The sequence below is a fragment of the Stigmatopora argus genome, chromosome 1, assembly GCF_051989625.1.
Source record: "Stigmatopora argus isolate UIUO_Sarg chromosome 1, RoL_Sarg_1.0, whole genome shotgun sequence".
NCBI classification, from domain to species: domain Eukaryota; kingdom Metazoa; phylum Chordata; class Actinopteri; order Syngnathiformes; family Syngnathidae; genus Stigmatopora; species Stigmatopora argus.
The window spans coordinates 30,652,510-30,671,515 of record NC_135387.1 but is presented as its reverse complement, the minus strand read 5'-3'; the positions used below and the strand labels follow the sequence as shown (position 1 = coordinate 30,671,515).

At 44.3% G+C, this 19,006-nt stretch overlaps 1 protein-coding gene across 2 annotated transcripts; it reads right to left on the bottom strand.

The window, feature by feature from the left end:
- Positions 1 to 469: 469 nt before the first annotated feature.
- appa (amyloid beta (A4) precursor protein a) lies at positions 470 to 18,797 on the bottom strand. 2 transcript variants are annotated; one of them, XM_077616492.1, is made up of 17 exons: positions 18,589 to 18,797; positions 12,712 to 12,879; positions 11,942 to 12,074; positions 11,747 to 11,859; positions 10,353 to 10,543; positions 9,919 to 10,208; positions 8,305 to 8,481; positions 6,030 to 6,163; positions 5,861 to 5,935; positions 4,794 to 4,952; positions 4,591 to 4,719; positions 4,419 to 4,518; positions 2,296 to 2,532; positions 2,163 to 2,216; positions 1,494 to 1,585; positions 1,272 to 1,418; positions 470 to 1,054 (listed from the first exon to the last, which is right to left on the bottom strand). In XM_077616492.1, exons 1-17 carry the CDS (start codon positions 18,646 to 18,648, stop codon positions 953 to 955), a joined length of 2,361 nt encoding a protein of 786 aa, XP_077472618.1. In that variant the 5' UTR covers positions 18,649 to 18,797; the 3' UTR covers positions 470 to 952. The 2 variants fall into 2 exon arrangements, with proteins under 2 accessions (XP_077472618.1, XP_077472628.1); XM_077616502.1 differs by lacking the exon at positions 8,305 to 8,481 and having other exon boundaries at positions 471 to 1,054; positions 18,589 to 18,794.
- Between the last annotated feature and the right edge of the window lie 209 nt (positions 18,798 to 19,006).

Below are 19,006 nucleotides of genomic sequence, written 5' to 3'. Positions count from 1 at the left end.
TGCACAAAAAAGAGGGAGGGAGGGGGATTGTTTTGGGGGTGGGGTTATTTTCCAGTGTAGGGAGTAAAGGTCAGCAGTATTGCAGGAAATGGAGTGGATTTTATTTTGGAAATGGGCGCGTTGGGTTGAAAAAGGGTCTTTGAAGGGAATAGAAAATGGGATTTGGGGAGAAATTATGTTGGTCTTCTAGTAAATGTCACTTTATGGTGATTTTGGGTCACTTCCTGTTCGTTTTGGGTCACTTCCTGTTGATTTTGGGGACATTTAAGGGTCATTTTATGTTGATATTGAGTCGTTTATGGTTTGTGGGCATGCCTAGGGGACATAGGTTTGGGTTTTGAGGCATTGTCAAATCACTTCCTGTGAATTTTGGGTAACTTCCTGTTCGTTTTGGGTCACTTCCTGTTGATTTGAGGGAATTTAAGGCTTACTTTCTGTTGATATTGAGTCATTTATGATTTGTGGGCATTCCCGGGGGACTTAGGTTTGGGTTTTGAGGCATTGCCAAATCACTTCCTGTTCATTTTGGGTCACTTCCTGTTGATTTGGGGCATTTATCGGTCAATTCCTATTTGTCAGTTATGATTTTGAGCCAATCCCAGGTCATTTCCTGTTGCTCTAGGGCATTTAACTGTATCTTCCTGTTGCCTTGGGGTCCTTCAATGTAATGGCATGTTTCTCCAATGGCACTGACACAAAATGGCTGACATGGAGAGCCTTCGATATGTATAGTGAGGACTAGCGACTAGCTTCTAGCTTCTTGTCTTATCTCACTGGCAGCCAACCCTTCTGCTGCAAATGGATTGGACCTCTATCGCCCGAATAGTTCGTTTCATGCCGTACAGCTGACGTTACTCGAGTGTGGGAAAAGGGGAGGGGCTTCGGGCGTGGTTGGAAAAGGGGAGGGGTTTCGGGCATGGAATGAAATGTGCCAACGGACGCGACGTTCCCCTCAGTTCTGCATCTGTTCAAAGAACTTGTAGGTGGGGTTCTCGTAGCCGTTCTGCTGCATTTTCGACAGGTGGCGCTCTTCGGGGGTGACGGCGGCGTCCACCTGAAGGGGGCGGAGAAAATCGGCGGGTTAAGCGGAATTATTCGGATAGTAGACTAATGACCAATCACCCGACGACCAATCGCCCGACGACCAATCGCCCGACGACCAATCGCCCGGCGACCAATCGCCCGGCGACCAATCGCCCGGCGACCAATCGCCCGGCGACCAATCGCCCGGCGACCAATCGCGTGGCGACAAAGCACGGCGGGCGCCTGACCTCGACGACCCCGTGGTGGATGGACGTGTACTGCTTCTTCCTCAGCATGACCAGCGTGATGACAATCACTGTGGCGATGACCACGCCCCCAACCATCAGCCCAATGATGGCGCCCTTGTTGGAGCCGGCGTCCTCGGCGAAAAACACCTGAAAAAAAAAACAACGTTTGTCTGTCTTTCCGGGAGGGCGTGGCTTTTCCCCCGGTTGTCGTCGGCCCCTTACCAGTTTCTGGTGGTGGACTTCGTACTCGCTGCTCTGGCGGTCTACCTTCTCCATCCGGAGTTCGGGGAGGGCGTCCATCTTCAGGCCGGTGACTGGCGAGAAAAAAATTATGTTGGATTAACAGGAAGTGATTAGTGTGCCCCAAGATTAACAGGAAGTGATCAATGTCCCCCACAAGATTAACAGGAAGTGATCATTGTACCCCACGAGATAAACCGGAAGTGATCAATGTATCCCAAGATAAACAGGAAGTGATCAATGTCCCCCACGAGATTAACAGGAAGTGATCAATGTACCCCCACGAGATTAACAGGAAGTGATCAATGTACCCCAAGGTATTAACAGGAAGTGATCAATGTATCCCAAGATTAACAGGAAGTGATCAATGTAACCCCATGAGATTAACAGGAAGTGATCAATGTACCCCAAGATTAACAGGAAGTGATCAATATACACCAAGATGAACAGGAAGTGATCAATGTAACCCCACGAGATAAACAGGAAGTGATCAATGTATCCCAAGATAATCAGGAAGTGATCAATGTCCCCACGAGATTAACAGGAAGTGATCAATGTACCCCAAGATTAACAGGAACTGAGCAATGTGCGCATATAAAGCGTTCATTAATAGTGCCAAAAAATGTTGTTTTTTGGGGGGGGATGACCCACCTGGCCGCGTGGGAATCCCTCTGTCGACGCTGGGGCGGGAGTCCACCGGTTCCACTGCGGATTGACGGAAAAAAACACAAGGTTCAAGTCCCGAAATGGCGTGGTTGAAATCATTCGCCGGTTGCTAGCTTACCTTGGTTGTCGGTGTTGGGCTGGTTGAAGCTCTCGGGGTGAACGAAGCCCAGTCCGCCCAGTCCTCCCAGTCCCAGGTCGGCCACCGCGTCCTCCCGAGTCAGCGGCTCCGCCTCCCCGTCCAGGTGTCCCGGCTCGGGGTCGGGCACGAGGGCGTCGTTGCCGTAGCTGGCCCTGACGTCCGTCTGCAGGTTGGCCAGCTGTTCCGCCATCTCCGCTTGTTCCTTCTGAAGAAGCTCTGATGGAGGACGACAAATGGCAGATTTTTTTGATTCCAACCCACAAATCAAACAGGAAGTGACCCATAATCTGCCCCTCAAAATCAAACAGGAAGTGACCCTCCATTACCCCTTCCCAAAATCAAAAAGGAAGTGACCCCCCCATTCCCCCATCCCAAAATCCAACAGGAAGTGACCCACAATCTGCCCCTCAAAGTCAAACAGGAAGTGACCAACAATCCGCCCCTCAAAATCAAACAGGAAGTGACCCACAGTCCCCCTAAAATCAAACAGGAAGTGACCCCCATTCCCTCTTCCCAAAATCAAACAGGAAGTAACCCACAATCCGCCCCTCAAAATCAAACAGGAAGTGACCCGCAGTCCGCCGTAAAATCAAACAGGAAGTGACCCACGTTCCCCTTTCCAAAAATCAACCAGGAAGTGACCTGCAGTCCCCCTAAAATCAAACAGGAAGTGACCCACATTCCCCTTTCCAAAAATCCAACAGGAAGTGACCCGCAGTCCCCCTAAAATCAAACAGGAAGTAACCACCAATCCACCCCTCAAAACCAAACAGGAAGTGACCCGCTGTCCCCCTAAAATCAAACAGGAAGTGACCCGCAGTTCCCCTAAAATCAAACAGGAAGTGACCCCCATTCCCTTTTCCCAAAATCAAACAGGAAGTAACCACCAAGCCGCCACTCAAAATCAAACAGAAAGTGACCCGCAGTCCGCCGTAAAATCAAACAGGAAGTGACACGCAGTCCGCCGTAAAATCAAACAGGAAGTAACCTGCAGTTTCCACAAAACCAACCCTAAACATCGAGGGGAAGTGAGGCTCCCTTGGCCCAAACATCGGCAGGAAGTGACCTCAAAATGGCAAAATCAACAAAACAGAAACTCATGGACGTCAAGGACCACAGCACTATGGCAGTCTAAGAGGTGCGCAGATGGCTGACAGGGTGACGGAGTACCACACTCCAACGAACCAGGGTAAAAAAAAAGTAAGCCAACAAACAGCTTAATTTGAAATAGGCGGAAGAATTGGGTCAACTAGCTGCAACATCCTTGTAAGTACACGAAAAAATTGGAATGTAAAGCCTTCAATCCCACTGTTACAAGTACCAGCGACAGTACGGCACCCCCATCTGTCAAACCTACTACTACTTCCTGCTGCCGTTCAACCAAATTTTAAAAAATGGGACTCTTTCGCGTTAGCGCGCTCAACGTCTTGCGTTAGTGAAAAATTATACATTTCGGGTGAGAAAAATTTCAGTGGAGATACATTTCGGGTGAGAAAAAATTCGGGTGAGAAAAATTTTGGGTGAGAAAAATTTTGGGTGATACATTTCGGGTGAGAAAAAATTTGGGTGAGAAAAATTTTGGGTGAGAAACATTTTGGGTGAGAAACATTTTGGGTGAGAAAATTTTTGGGTGAGAAAATTTTTGGGTGAGATACATTTCGGGTGAGATACATTTGGGTGAGAAAAATTCCGGGTGAGAAAATTTTTGGGTGATACATTTGGGGTGAGAAAAATTTCGGGTGAGAAAAATTTTGGGTGAGAAAAATTCTGGGTGAAAAAATTTTGGGTGAGAAAAATTTTGGGTGAGAAAATTTTCGGGCCAGAACAATTTCGGGTAAGAAACATTTTGGGTGAGAAAAATTCCGGGTGAAAAACAATTAGGGTGAGAAAATTTTCGGGTGACAAAGAATTTGGGTGGCACCAATTTTGGGTGACAACAATTTTGGGTGACAACAATTTCGGGTGACAATTTCGGGTGACAACAATTTCAGGTGACAAACGTTTCGGTGACCTCCACATATCAAGTTAAGCGCCTCCCAGGTTAGCACGCCTCCATGTTTCCAGTTAGCGCCTCCATAAAACCGTCCCTCCCGTCAACTTACCGACTTGATCCTGGATGTCGTCAGCCACGCCGGGCACCTTGTAGAGAAGTCCCAACGATTGGTTCATGCGCTCCTCGATGACGCGCAGGTGCGTCAGGACCTGTCGCACACACGTCGGCGGCATTTCAACGGGTGAAAAAAAAAATGACCACGCCCAATGGAACACCTCTACCTGAGGCCTGATTTGCGCCGCCTTCTTGGGGTCCACCATACGGACGTGTTCAAAGTGTTTGAGGGTGTGTTGGCGATCCTTCTGCTCGGCGCGCACGTACTTCTTTAACAGGCCGAAGACGTGACGAGGCTGCGAGATGACAGACGCCGTGACAAACAACAAATTGGGAAAGTCCAATCTAATCCAGGTTTTGGGGGGCGTACCCTGGGCGGGTCCTGCTGCAAGGTGGTCAGGTAGCTTTCCAGGGCCAGACGCCGACGGTCGTTGTGGAGAGCCTCCACTCGGGCCATGTGGGTCTCCACCAGCTGCTGACGTTCACTGGCCGCTTCCTGTTCCAGAGTCTCCACCTTCTCTTGGAATCGCTAAACGGGCAGTTGGAATGGATGGAAGTTGGCGCAATTAGGGTCACCGCAAAGTACAGCCGCGTCTCTAGATACAAAAGTTTCGGGTGGCAAAAGTTTTGGGTGAGACAAAAATTCAGGTGAGAAAATTTTCGGGTGAGAGAAAAATTCGGGTGAGAAAAATTTCGGGTGGGAAAAAAATTCGGGTGAGAAGAAATTTGGGTGACAAAAAATTTGGGTCACCAAAATTTGGGTCACCAAAATTTGGGTCACCAAAATTTGGGGTCACCAAAATTTGGGTCACCAAAATTTGCGGTCACCAATATTTGGGGTCACCAAAATTTGCGGTCACCAAAATTTGCGGTCACCAAAATTTTCGGGTGAGAAATTTTTCGGGTGAGAAAATTTTCGGGTGAGAAAAGTTTCGGGTGAGGGGTAACAAAAATTTGGGGTGACAAAAATTTCAGGTGAGAAACATTTTCAGGCGAGAAAAGTTTCGGGTGAGAAAAGTTTCAGGTGACAAATATTTCGGGTGACAAAAAATAAAAATGTAGCTTGAGAAAAATGTAGCTTGAGAAAAATTCTGGTGGCAAAAAAAATTTGGGTGACAAAAGGCTCGGGTGACAAGCGTTTCGAGTGACAAACGTTTCAGGTGACAATTTTTGGGTGACAAAACTTTTGGGTGACAAAATTTTTGGGTGACAAAAATTTGGGGTGACAATTTTTGGGTGACAAAATTTTTGGGTGACAAAATTTTTGGGTGACAAAAATTCTGGGTAATAAACGTTTCGGGTTCCAAAAATTTCAGGTTAGAAACAAAAAATTGTAGCTACTTATTGACAGTACTGCAATTGTGTAGTTTGTAATTTTATTTTATTTATTTTTTAAGACTGGGTATGAATGAAAGTGGATTAAGTGGCGGCCCTTACCTGGATGACGGCCTTCTTGTCCGCGCGTGGAAGATTTTTGGCGTCCCTCTCGGCCTCTTCCCACTCCCTCATCACCTGAGCACGAGTAGAAAGACAGACGGTGTTCAATTCCCATTTCTTGTTGCCTGTAGATAACTCCCTAGCCACTAGAGGGCGTGCTTCGTGTTACCTGGGACATCCGTTCGCGGTGTTTGGCCTCCAGGCTGTCTTTGGCTTTCTGGAAATGGGTGTGCTCGTTTTCGTCGGCGGGCGTCTCCAGGTAGTGGTCCACCGCGTCGGGGGAACCCGGCGTGGCCGTGGGGACTACGAGGAGAAACAGACGGACGGGGACGGGGGACGGGGGAGGATCAGATTACAAGAAAAATCTCCCTGGATTGTCACGTTTTTGGGCAGATTAAGAACACACAAAGTAGGTCAAAGGAGGAGGGGGGGGGTTACTAGGGAGTTATGTGGGAGGAGCAATGTAGCCCCTCCTCCCAACCTTTTTTTTATTTACATTCTCCAATTGAAAAGGACGCTTTGGCTCACTTCCTTTAGAATTTTGGACACTTCAATTTTGGAAGTTTTCACGTCACTTTTGGTGCGTTTGGGGCCATTTTTGCATCACTTCCTGTTAGTTTTGGAGCATTTCCGGGTCACTTCCTGTTAGTTTTGGAGCATTTTTGGGTCACTTCCTGTTAGTTTTGGAGCATTTCTGGGTCAAATCGTGTTAGTTTTGGAGCATTTCTGGGTCACTTCCTGTTAGTTTTGGAGCATTTCTGGGTCACTTCGTGTTAGTTTTGGAGCATTTCTGGGTCACTTCCTGTTAGTTTTGGAGCATTTCCGGGTCACTTCCTGTTAGTTTTGGAGCATTTTTGGGTCACTTCCTGTTAGTTTTGGAGCATTTTTGGGTCACTTCCTGTTAGTTTTGGAGCATTTCCGGGTCACTTCGTGTTAGTTTTGGAGCATTTCCGGGTCACTTCCTGTTAGTTTTGGAGCATTTTTGGGTCACTTCCTGTTAGTTTTGGAGCATTTCTGGGTCACTTCGTGTTAGTTTTGGAGCATTTCTGGGTCACTTCCTGTTAGTTTTGGAGCATTTCCGGGTCACTTCTTGTTAGTTTTGGAGCATTTCCGGGTCACTTCCTGTTAGTTTTGGAGCATTCCTGGGTCAATTCCTGTTAGTTTTCACGCATTTCCGGGTCACTTCCTGTTAGTGTTCACGCATTTCTGGGTCATTTCCTGTTAGATATTTTTGGGTGACTTACTGTTGGATTTGGACACTTACTATTCATTTTGGGACTTTTTGGGTTCATTTTTAATTCCAAAATGGTGCTGGAAGTTACCCTAAAATCAACAGGAAGTGAGCTGTAAGTAGACTAAAATTAGCCAATGACCCAAAATGGCCTCATTGATCATCATAGCCTGGTACAAGTGAGTGTGGAGAAAAGTTGAAAGGTTAGCCAGGAAAAATTGAGGAGTGGTTAGCAGGGTTAGCGCCAAAGGAGTTAGCGCCAAGGGAGTTAGCGCCATGGGAGTTAGCGCCATGGGAGTTAGCGCCATGGGGTTAGCACCCTGGGGGTTAGCGCCATGGGGGTTAGCGCCATGGGGGTTAGCGCCATGGGGGTTAGCGCCATGGGGGTTAGCGCCATGGGAGTTAGGGCCATGGGAGTTAGCACCATGGGAGTTAGCGCCAAAGGAGCTAGTGCCAAAGGAGTTAGCACCACGGGAGTTAGCACCATGGGAGCTAGCGCCATGGGAGTTAGCGCTAAAGGAGTTAGTGCCATAGGAATTAGCACTACAGGAGTTAGCACTACAGGAGTTAGCATTAGCACTACAGGAGTTAGCACCATGAGAGTTAGCGCCATGGGAGTTAGAGCCAAAAGACTTAGTGCTAAAGAAGCTAGCCCCAAAGGAGTTAGTGCCCAAAGAGTTGGCAGCTAAGTAGTTAGCGCCATGGGAGTTAGCACCATGGGACTTAGCAACATGGGAGTTAGAGCCAAAGGAGTTAGCGCCATGGGAGTTAGCGCCAAAGGACTTAGCACCAAAGGAGCTGGCGCCAAAGGAGCTGGTGCCAAAGGAGTTGGTGCCAAAGGAGCTAGCGCTACTGGAGTTAGCGCTACTGGAGTTAGCGCTACTGGAGTTAGCGCTACTGGAGTTAGCGCTACTGGAGTTAGCGCTACTGGAGTTAGCGCTACTGGAGTTAGCGCTACTGGAGTTAGCACTATTGGAGTTAGCACTACTGGAGTTAGCACTATTGGAGTTAGCACTACTGGAGTTAGCCCTACGGGAGTTAGCACCATGAAAGTTAGCGCAGTGGGAGTTAGCACCAAAGGAGTTAGCACCACAGGAGTTAGCACCACTGGAGTTAGCACCACTGGAGTTAGCACCACAGGAGTTAGCACTACTGGAGTTAGCACTACTGGAGTTAGCACCATGGCAGTTAGCGCCAAAGGAGCTAGCGTCACCTTGCTTAAGGACGCTCCCGCAGACAGACTGGCAGTATTCCCGGGAGTCAAAGTTATTCCGGTTTCCTCCGCAGCCGCCGTAGATGAACTGAACGCAGCGGCCCTCCCGCCGCTCAAAGTACCAGCGGGGCAGCGCGGCCCGGCACGGTCCCGTCTCGGCATCGGACCAGCACACGTCTTGGCGGGGGGCACACGGGGAAGGAAAGCTGTTATCCCACCTATGGTCTACCGTATTTTCAGCACTATAAGTCGCAAATATGTATCTATTTATATATCTCTATACAGCGCCGTTGTTATTGGTTAGCATAGCGGCCTCGCAGTTCTGGGGTCCCGGGGTTGATTCCCAGCTTCTTGTGGGTTTTCTCCAGGTACTCCACTTTCTTCCTACATCCAAAAAGGATGCATGCTAGGCTAATTGTATGCTAAGTGCTCCCTAGCTATGAGTGTGATTGGTTGTTTGTCTATTTGTGCCCTGCTATTGGCTGCTACTGATTGGGGGTGGAGCCGCTAGTTAGCTGGGATAGGCTCCAGCACCCCTGCAACCCTTGTGAAAATTAATTAATGAATATATTTATATATAGAGAGAGATAAGAAGATATATCTATATATTAATATTTTCTGGGCGGGCCAGTGGCTAAAGTGGTTAGCACGTTGGCCTCACAGTTCAAGGGGTCCTGGGTTCAAATCCGGGTTGATGTTCCCCTGATCGTCCACAAATCATTTTTAGAACTTCAAATTTGTCCAAATCTTCTTTTCGCCGTTAGCATTAGCCGTTAGCTGCTAGCCGCTAACATCAGCAGTTTTCTTGTCATTTCGGTGTTTCTAATCGTCCAGAAATAATTTTTAGACCTTCAAATTTGTCCAAATCTTCTTTTCGCCGTTAGCATTAGCATTAGCTGCTAGCCGCTAACATCAGCAGTTTTCTTGTCGTTTTTGGTGTTTCTGATCGTCCACAAATCATTTTTAGACCTTCAAATTTGTCCAAATCTTCTTTTCTCCGTTAGCATTAGCCGTTAGCTGCTATCCGCTAATATCAGCAGTATTCTTGTCGTTTTCGGTGTTTCTAATCATCCACAAATCATTTTTAGACCGTCAAATGTGTCCAAAATATTCTTTTAACCTCAAATATCTTGGATTCATTTATTTATTATATATTATATTAAATTTTAATTTAAAAAAAAAACATTTGTTTGAACCTAGATATAGCAGATCTCTGTAAGTTTGGATTCGTTTGTTTAATTTAAAAAAAAATGGCAGATAAGAATAAGTGATAACAATAAGGATGAGTGGTTAGCACGTCGGCCTGACGGTGGGGGGATCTGGGTTCGAATCCAGATTCTGATCTTTCCGTGTTGAGTTTGCGTGTTCTCCCGGGCCTGTGTGGGTTTTCTCCGGGTACTCCGCTTTCCTCCCACATTCCAAATACATGCATGCTAGGCTAATTATATGCTAACTTGCTCCTAGCGATGAGCGATTGGACGTTTGTGTCTTTGTGCTCTGTGATTGGCTGGCCACAAATTCAAGGGTTTCCCCCACCTCTGGCCCGGAGTCAGCTGGGATAGGCTCCAGCACCCCCAAGTGAGGATAAAGCGAGAGATATGGACGCTCACTCACCCCTCACGACCTCCTCGACGGATTCGGTGGTGGTTGTGGTGGTGGTTGTCGTCGTCATGGCAACGTTGGCGGCCATCTCGCCGCCGTCGTCGGCGTCGTCGTCGTCTTCAAGCGCGTCGTCGACGTCGTCCTCTTCCTCCTCGTCGTCATCGTCATCATCGTCCTCCTCACCGTCTCCGTCCCGGTCGTTGCCCAGAGCGTCCTCTTCCTCGTCTTCATCCTCTTCCTCACGCGTCACAGTTTGCTGGGTTTCCTCGTGCCGCTCCGTAGGCTCCGCCTCCCGCACCATACTGGGGGAATCGGCGTAATGAGGCGGTACGGGAAGGAAACGCGCCGTGAAAATCAAAGATTAGGAAAGGCATAGTATGTGGATTTTTTACATTAAAAATTATAGTATTTATTTATTATATATTAAATGTATTTAATATACGTACCTGTTATCGGAATAATCGGTCTCGGCTCCGCCCCACCAGACGTCGGAATCGTCGGCGTCGCGCTGGGCGCTGTCGGCGTCGCGTTCCGCCTCGGCGGGGCAGCAAACAAACTCCACCCCTCGGAAACGGTCGATGCCGCAGGGGAGGAGCATCCCGTAGTCGTGCAGGTTCATGGTGCGCTCTGCGCAAGACTGCAATTTACAGTGCTAAATTAGCCAAGCATGCTAAAATAGCCTAGCATGATTGTTTTTGGAATGTGGGAGGGGCAATTTATAGTGCTAAATTAGCCTAGCATGCATGTTTTTGGAATGTGGGAGGGCAATTTAAAGTGCTAAATTAGTCTAGCATGAACATTTTCGCAATGTGGGAGGGGCAATTCAGAGGGCTAAATTAGCGTAGCATGCTTATTTTTGGAATGTGGGAGGGGCAATTTAGAATGCTAAATTAGCCTAGCATGCACGTTTTTGGAATGTGGGAGGAAAGCGGAGTCCCCGGAGAAAACCCATGCAGGCCCGGGTGGAACACGCAAACTCTGCACAGAAAGGTCAGAATCTGGATTCGAACCCAGATCCCACCACCATCAGGCCGACACACTAACCACTTATCCTTATTGTTATCACTTATTTTTATCCGCCATTTTTTAAAAAGTAAACAAACCAATCCCAACTTTCAGAGAATATCTGCTATATCTAGGTTCAAACAAATGATTTTTAAAAAGTATTTATTGTTATCCCCTTTTTTAATAAAAATTAATATAATATATAATAAATAAATGAATCCAAGATATTTGAGGTTAAAAGATTTGGACAAATTTGAAGGTCTAAAATGATTTGTGGATGATCAGAAACACCGAAAATGACAAGAATACTGCTGATGTTAGCGGCTAGCAGCTAACAGCTAATGCTAACGTCGAAAATAATATTTGGACAAATTTGAAGGTCTAAAAATGATTTGTGGACGATCAGAAACACCGAAAATGACAAGTAATCTGCTGATGTTAGCGGCTAGCAGCTAACGGCTAATGCTCACGGCAAAAAAAACATTTGGACAAATTTGAAGGTCTAAAAATAATTTGTGGACAATCAGAAACACCGAAAACGACAAGAAAACTGCTGATGTTAGCGGCTAGCAGCTAACGGCTAATGCTCACGGCAAAAAAAACATTTGGACAAATTTGAAGGTCTAAAAATAATTTGTGGACAATCAGAAACACCGAAAACGACAAGAAAACTGCTGATGTTAGCGGCTAGCAGCTAACGGCTAATGCTAACAGCGAAAAGAAGATTTGGACAAATTTGAAGGTCTAAAAATGATTTGTGGACGATTAGAAACACCGAAAACGACAAGAAAACTGCTGATGCTAACGGCTAATGCTAATGCTAATGGGACCTCACCTCTTTAGCCACGGTGTGCCAGTGCAGGTGACTCTCGCATTGGTCCATGCGCTCCTGGTGGAGGAACTTGCACTTGTCGGGAACCAGCAAGGCGTCGCTCACAAATTCGCCCACTGCAATCGAGAGCGCACGATTGGACGCCAGCGTCCACTTCAAATAGATTGGACGCCCTAAAGACGAGAAATGTAAACCGACCTAGACAGCGGTAGGGTACCACGATGTGCACGTGACTGCGGCACTGCTTGCGGCCCCCCTTCTTGCACCAGTTCTGGATGCTGACGGGTTGGTTGGCCTCCACCACGTTGGTGATCTGGAGCTCCGGGTAAACCTACACACACACACACACACACATGGATAACTTTAAAAAACGAACTGGGATACACTCGGTTGTGAACCAGCTACAGTCGTACCTCTACTTACAAAATCTATTGGTTCCAATAAATAAATTTTGTATATTTACTATTTTTAAAAGCACATTTTTTTGAAAATACAGTCGATACATAGTGCGTTCAAAAACGTAAAATCTCGAGAATTATTCTTTTTAAAAAGAATAATTTTAAATTAAATATTCAATTTAAATTTATTCTTTTTTTGGATCATTTCAATCAACAAAAACTGTTAAATTGTGTATATTTACAATTTTTAAAAGCACATTATTTTGAAAATAAATGTTGATACACAATGCGTTCAAAAACCTAAAATCTCCAGAATTATTATTTCTAAAAAGATTAATTTTAAATATAAATTGAATATTTAAATTTATTCTTTTTTTGGATCATTTCAATCAACAAAAACTGTTAAATTGTGTATATTTACAATTTTAAAAAGCACATTATTTTGAAAATACAGTCGATACACAGTGCGTTCAAAAACATAAAATCTCCAGAATTATTCTTTTTAAAAATAATAATAAATTTAAATTGAATATCTCGAGGTACCACTGTTTATCCCGTTATGTGACCCACCTCCTGGCAGTAACGCAAGATGGCCTCCTTGGTTCCCACGCAGGTCTTGGTCCCGGACGGGTCGCTTTCCCACTTGCCGCTCTGCACGTTGACGTGCATGTTGAGTTTCCCGCAGAACATGGCCACCTGGGGTTCGGCCAGGGGTCCCGCAGAGCCGTCCGTGGGCACCTGCGCCACCAGAGGGAGGCAGAGAGTTACACCTCCACATTTGCCATAGGGTATTTTCTCGCATATAAGCCGTATTTGTAACAAAAAAAATGATGCTCTTAGTGTGATTGGTTGTTTGTCTCATATTGCTCTACAATTGGCTGCCAACCAATTCAAGGCCGATTGGCCAAAGTCAGGTAGGATAAGCTCCGGCACCACCCGCAAACCATGAGGATAAAGCGGTTGAAAAAAAACCACTAATTGCTTTCTTGTCGCTAATTTTCGTCAAGGACGGAGTTCAAATTTACATCTTATTTTTTGGAAGAGGCGGCAAAAAAAACAAAAAAACAAAAACAAAATCAAAACCAAAACAAACCAAAAACAAAACAAAAAACAGAGCAAAAGCAAAAGCAAAACCAAAAACAAAACAAAAAACAGAGCAAAAGCAAAAGCAAAACCAAAAACCAAAAAACAGAGCAAAAGCAAAACCGAAAACCAAAACAAACCAACACCAAAAACCAATAAACGAAAAACAAAAAACTAAAATCCCCCAAAACAAAAAAACAAAAATCCAAAACCAAAAAAACTACAAAAATAAAAACCCAAAAGAAAACCAAAACCAAAACAAACCAAAACCAAAACAAACCAAAACAAACCAAAACAAACCAAAACAAACCAAAACCAAACCAATACCAAAACAAACCAATACCAAAACAAACCAATACCAAAACCAACCAAAACCAACCAAAACCAAACCAAACCAAAACAAACCAAACCAAAACCAAACCAAACCAAAACCAAAACCAAAACAAACCAAAACAAACCAAAACAAACCAAACCAAACCAAAACAAACCAAAACAAACCAATACCAAAACAAACCAAAACAAACCAAAACCAACCAAAACCAAAACCAACCAAAACCAAAACCAACCAAAACCAAAACCAACCAAAACCAAACCAAACCAAAACAAACCAATACCAAAACAAACCAATACCAAAACAAACCAAAACCAACCAAAACCAAAACCAAAACCAAAACCAAAACCAACCAAAACCAAAACCAAAACCAACCAAAACCAAACCAAAACCAAAACAAACCAAAACCAAAACAAAATTGCGTGTCCAAATTAGCTCGCCCCAAATCGGAGAAACGGGAAGAGAAACGAGTTCTATTGTTCCTCAGCTAATCTCGTTAATGGTTTGAAAGCCCCTGGCAGGCAAGTCATAATAATAATAAAGGCCCACCCTCCCCTTAAGCCCCGCCCCCCACGCAGAGTGATTCACCGGTCCGCGCCAAGTTGGCGTCTCAAGTGAAGATGGATTAGAAGAAGGGAGTCGCTACGCTACGCTTAGCGATTCCTGTTGATTTCAGAACAATGGGAATGCTTTCCGACGTTGTTTCCGAGAAACAAACAAAGGGGGCGCCGTGGAATTTTTTTTTCCATTGGAGAAATAGGCCGTCGCCATGTTGAAAAACGTAGATGGAATCTTTGGGGGAAAGAGTCATTTACGAGGATGATTTGCTTGGTTAGCATGTTTTTCGTTTATTTTGGGTCACTTTTTCATTTTGGAGTATTTAAGGTCACTCCGGGTCATTTGTTGCGTAATTTCAGGTCACCGCCGGTTTATTTTGTCGCAATTTTGGTCACTTCCTGTTAATTTTTACGCAATTATGGTCACTTCCGGCTCATTTTTTTGGTGTCATTTCAAGGGACATCCGGTTCATTTTGGCGCAATTTCAGGTCACTTCCGGTTATTATTATTTTTGTTGCGTGATTTCAAGGGACATCCAGTTCATTTTGGCACAATTTCAGGTCACTTCCACTTTATTTTGGTGAATTATGGTCACTTTGGTTCATTTTGGCGCAATTTCAGGTCACTCCAGGTTCATTTGGGCACAATTTCAGAACACTTCCGGTTTATTTTGGCGCAATTATGGTCACTTCCGGTTCATTGGGCAAAATTGCAGATCAATTCTGGTAAATTTGGGCACAATTTCGCGTCACTTCCGGTTTATTTTGACACAATTATGGCCACTTCCGCTTTATTTTGACACAATTATGGCCACTTCCGCTTTATTTTGACACAATTATGGCCACTTCCACTTTATTTTGACACAATTATGCCCACTTCCGGTTTATTTTGACACAATTATGGCCACTTCCGCTTTATTTGGACACAATTATGGCCACTTCCAGTTTATTTTGACACAATTATGGCCACTTCCGCTTTATTTTGACACAATTATGGCCACTTCCGGTTTATTTTGACACAATTATGGCCACTTCCGCTTTATTTTGACACAATTATGGCCACTTCTGCTTTATTTTGACACAATTATGGCCACTTCTGCTTTATTTTGACACAATTATGGCCACTTCCAGTTTATTTTGACACATTTATGGCCACTTCCACTTTATTTTGACACATTTATGGCCACTTTCGCTTTATTTTGACACAATTATGGCCACTTCCTGTTAGGTTGTGGTCATTTGAGTTTTTTTTATTGAAATAATGAACCAAAAATGGAGTTTTTTTGCCATTTTGCTGTTGTTGCCAGATTTTATGACCATCAATGTAGTTTTTTTGCCATTTTGCTGTTGTTGCCAGATTTTATGACCATCAATGTAGTTTTTGGGGGGGGGCATTGGAGGTTTATTTTATATTTCTATTGTTGCTGCCAGAAATATTGACCACCAATGGAATGGTATTTTTTTTTGGGCAAGTCTCGGTATGTTGTCAATGTTTTGATTTGTCTATATCTTTTCTTGCTCCGCCTCTCAGGATGGAAAAGAGGGGGGGGGGGGCGTGGTCACTCATCTGGATTAAGAGAAATCCAATCTGTCCCTCCCTTTTAGTCCCAATCGGGCGGGTACATTTTTGCAGGAAAATTGGGCTGGCGTTACATGAGTATGACCCGGAGAAGAAGGAAAAATAAATAAAAAATTCCGTTGAAGTCAGCAAAAAACGGCGAGCGCGTTAACTGCAAGGCAGGCAAATTGGGCCGCGTTGGAAATGATGCAAAACGGTGCAAAGGCCGCTTCAAAAAAGTTCCGGTTAAAAAAAATGGATCAAATGAATTTAAAAATAGCAGAGCTGCAAAAACGTCAAAAGTCATATTTCGGCGTGGGTGAAAAACATCAATGTTAGCTAATGCTAATCATTTTAAATGAAGATCTCCATGGCGACAGAAGACGGTCAAGAGTTGTTGTTGTTGTTGTGAAGCTCCAAAAGGGAAGGACAATTTCAAAATAAAATTAAGTATACGTGGAATGTATCAACATTTTGGGGGATTTGGACATGTGGATCGTGTTTTTGTAAATGGGAGCAGTCATTGTGACCCAAAATTTGAACAAATGACCCAAAATTTAAACAAAAAGTGACCCAAGACTTGAAGCAGGAGACCCAAAATGTGAAGGATGCAACCCCAAATCTGAGGAAAGTGACCCTAAATTTGAACAAAATTACCCAAGACTTGAACAAAGCAACCCAAAATATGAAGGCACCGAAAATTTGAACAAAGTGACCCAAGACTTGGGAAAAAAACAAAAACGACCCAACATTTGAACAAAATGACCCAAGACCTGAACAAAATGACCTAAGACTTGAAGAAAGTGACCCAAAATTTGAACAAAATGACTCAAATCTTGAACAAAATGACCCAAAACTTGAACAAAGCAACCCAAAATTTGAAGGGACTGAAAATTTGAACAAAAGTGAGCCAAGACTTGAAAGATGCAACCCAAAATTGGTCCCAAATCAACAGGAAATGACCCTGTAATGTCCCAAATCAACCGGAAGTCACCCTGAAATGTCCCAAATCAACCAAAAGTGACCCTTAAATGTCCCAAATCAACCAAAAGTGACCTTTAAATGTCCCAAATCAACCAAAAGTGACCTTTAAATGTCCCAAATCAACCAAAAGTGACCTTTAAATGTCCCAAATCAACCAAAAGTGACCCTTAAATGTCCCAAATCAACCAAAAATGACCCTTAAATGTCCTAAATCAACAGGAAGTTAACCTAAAATGCCCCAAATCAACCGGAAGTGACCCTAAAATGTCCCAAATCAACAGGAAGTGACCCTTAAATGTCCCAAATCAACCAGAAGTGACCATTAAATGTCCCAAATCAACCGCAAGTGACCCCAAAATGTCCCAAATCAACCGGAAGCTCCCCCGAAATGTCCCAAATCAACCGGTTGTGACCCTGAAATGTCCCAAATCAACCGGAAGTGACCCTTAAATTGTCCCAAATCAACCGCAAGTGACCCCAAAATGTCCCAAATCAACCGGAAGCTCCCCCGAAATGTCCCAAATCAACCGGTTGTGACCCTGAAATGTCCCAAATCAACCGGAAGTGACCCTTAAATTGTCCCAAATCAACCGGAAGTGACCCCTAAATGTCCCAAATCAACCGGTTGTGACCCTGAAATGTCCCAAATCAACCGGAAGTGACCCTAAAATGTCCCAAAATCAACTAAGAGTGACCCGAAAATCTCCCATGTGGTAAAAGATGTGCAATTTGGTGTCACGTTTGAAATTAAACGACAGTCATTGGACCCCTCCTTGTCAAAAACAATTGGACGTCCGACGCCAGCCAATGAGTGAACAGACATATACAAGTAAAATTCTTCCTTTTTTGTCATTGCAATAATTTTTGGGAGAACATGACTAACCTTCAAGATACAGACAATCGCAATAAATCACCATTTCGATATATACAGTAACACTAGTATATGTAACATGGGTACGTTTACCTATAAAACAATGTAGTATTTTTTAAATTTATTTACGAACGCAAAAAAATGGAGATAAGACAACGAACACTTTAATCCGCAGTTTAAAAAAGAAAAGAAGGAAAGAGCAGGAATGACACAATAGCGTCCAGGCTTCAATGCTGCAGTGCACCGCCGCCATCTTGCTTGTCTTTCCTCCATCAAACCACCGAAACGAGTTTCTTTCCCCGTCAAATTCATTCATTTTGTCCGTTTAACACGTTCATTTTCCGGGTTATTTTCACCCCGAGGACACGTTTTAACACCAAAAAAATGCGCATTATTAAGTCGTGTCGTCAGGTTTCGCTCTCAAACACGCCCACTTGACTAAAATTAGCTCTTGGACAGTTAATATGACAAATAATACGTAAAAATAACGTTTACGGTCAGAATTAACATGACGTCAACATATATTAAATTAAACGTCAAGCGGTTAGCATCGACCAAATGGACTCAAATGGGGGGAAAAAAATCTGCGTTCTCGGGTTTAACCTGAAGCATTCAACGCAGAAAATGTGACGTTTTTAAGAAATATAATATTTATTAAACATGTTTATGGTAAACATATGGTTTATATCTTTTAAAAATGAATGTTTCGTAAGAATTAGCAATTCGCTACATGCTGGGTGTTGAATTTAAAGCCCCGTTTCGACAAAAGGTAGCGGAACACGCTACACTTCCGGTTATTTCCGAGTTAAAAGATAAGTAAGCTTCTAAATTGTGCATTTACAAAAACGTGCGGTAGTAAATATGTATTTTTACAAATGCTAATTCATCGTAGGGGAAATGATATGCTAATAAATGTATGTTAGCGGCCTGTTTGGGCTTTCTTTGTGTAGGATTGATGACATTGTGAAAGGCCGGAACCTTCAGTTCCGGTGTTGAACACGAGCGAGCTTCGTTTGCATGACAGCGTTGGGGGGAAAAAAGGGAATAAAAAGAGCGTTCTTACCTCGACAGCCTGATTGGACGCCGCCAGGAAAAGTAGCGTTAAGGCCGCTTGTACCTTCATATTGTCCGTAGGTGTGGTTTTTTGTTGTTATAAAGGTGTTTTTTGGGGGTGCCTGGGGGTGCGAGACTGCGCGTTCTGCGTCTTCGACTCCCGTTGTCTGACCGCTCCAATCCGCACAGCTGCTGGGAGTCGGATCACGTGATCAGGATAAGCGTGCACGCCCCCGACGCACGCGCGTTCCCGTGGTTAGCCTTTGGTTGCCATTGACTGCGGGGAGTGGACGTAGATTTCTGTCAATGGAGGGCTAATCAATTTAGAGTGAATGTTATACAAAATGAAAGAATAAAAAATAAAACATTATAAAAAAATCTGTTGTAAGGATTTTTAGACCAATTAAATGCTGGAATTTTGTGAGATT

Excerpts from the sequence above, each read along its gene's own strand:
- appa (XM_077616492.1), bottom strand. The coding sequence starts at position 18,648 with ATGAAGGTACAAGCGGCCTTAACGCTACTTTTCCTGGCGGCGTCCAAT. Across the intron at positions 8,482-9,918 it reads CGTCGAGGAGGTCGTGAGGG|ACGTGTGCTGGTCCGATGCC; the intron begins GTGAGTGAGCGT and ends CCCCCCGCCAAG. Across the intron at positions 4,519-4,590 it reads CGGCGCAAATCAGGCCTCAG|GTCCTGACGCACCTGCGCGT; the intron begins GTAGAGGTGTTC and ends TGTGTGCGACAG.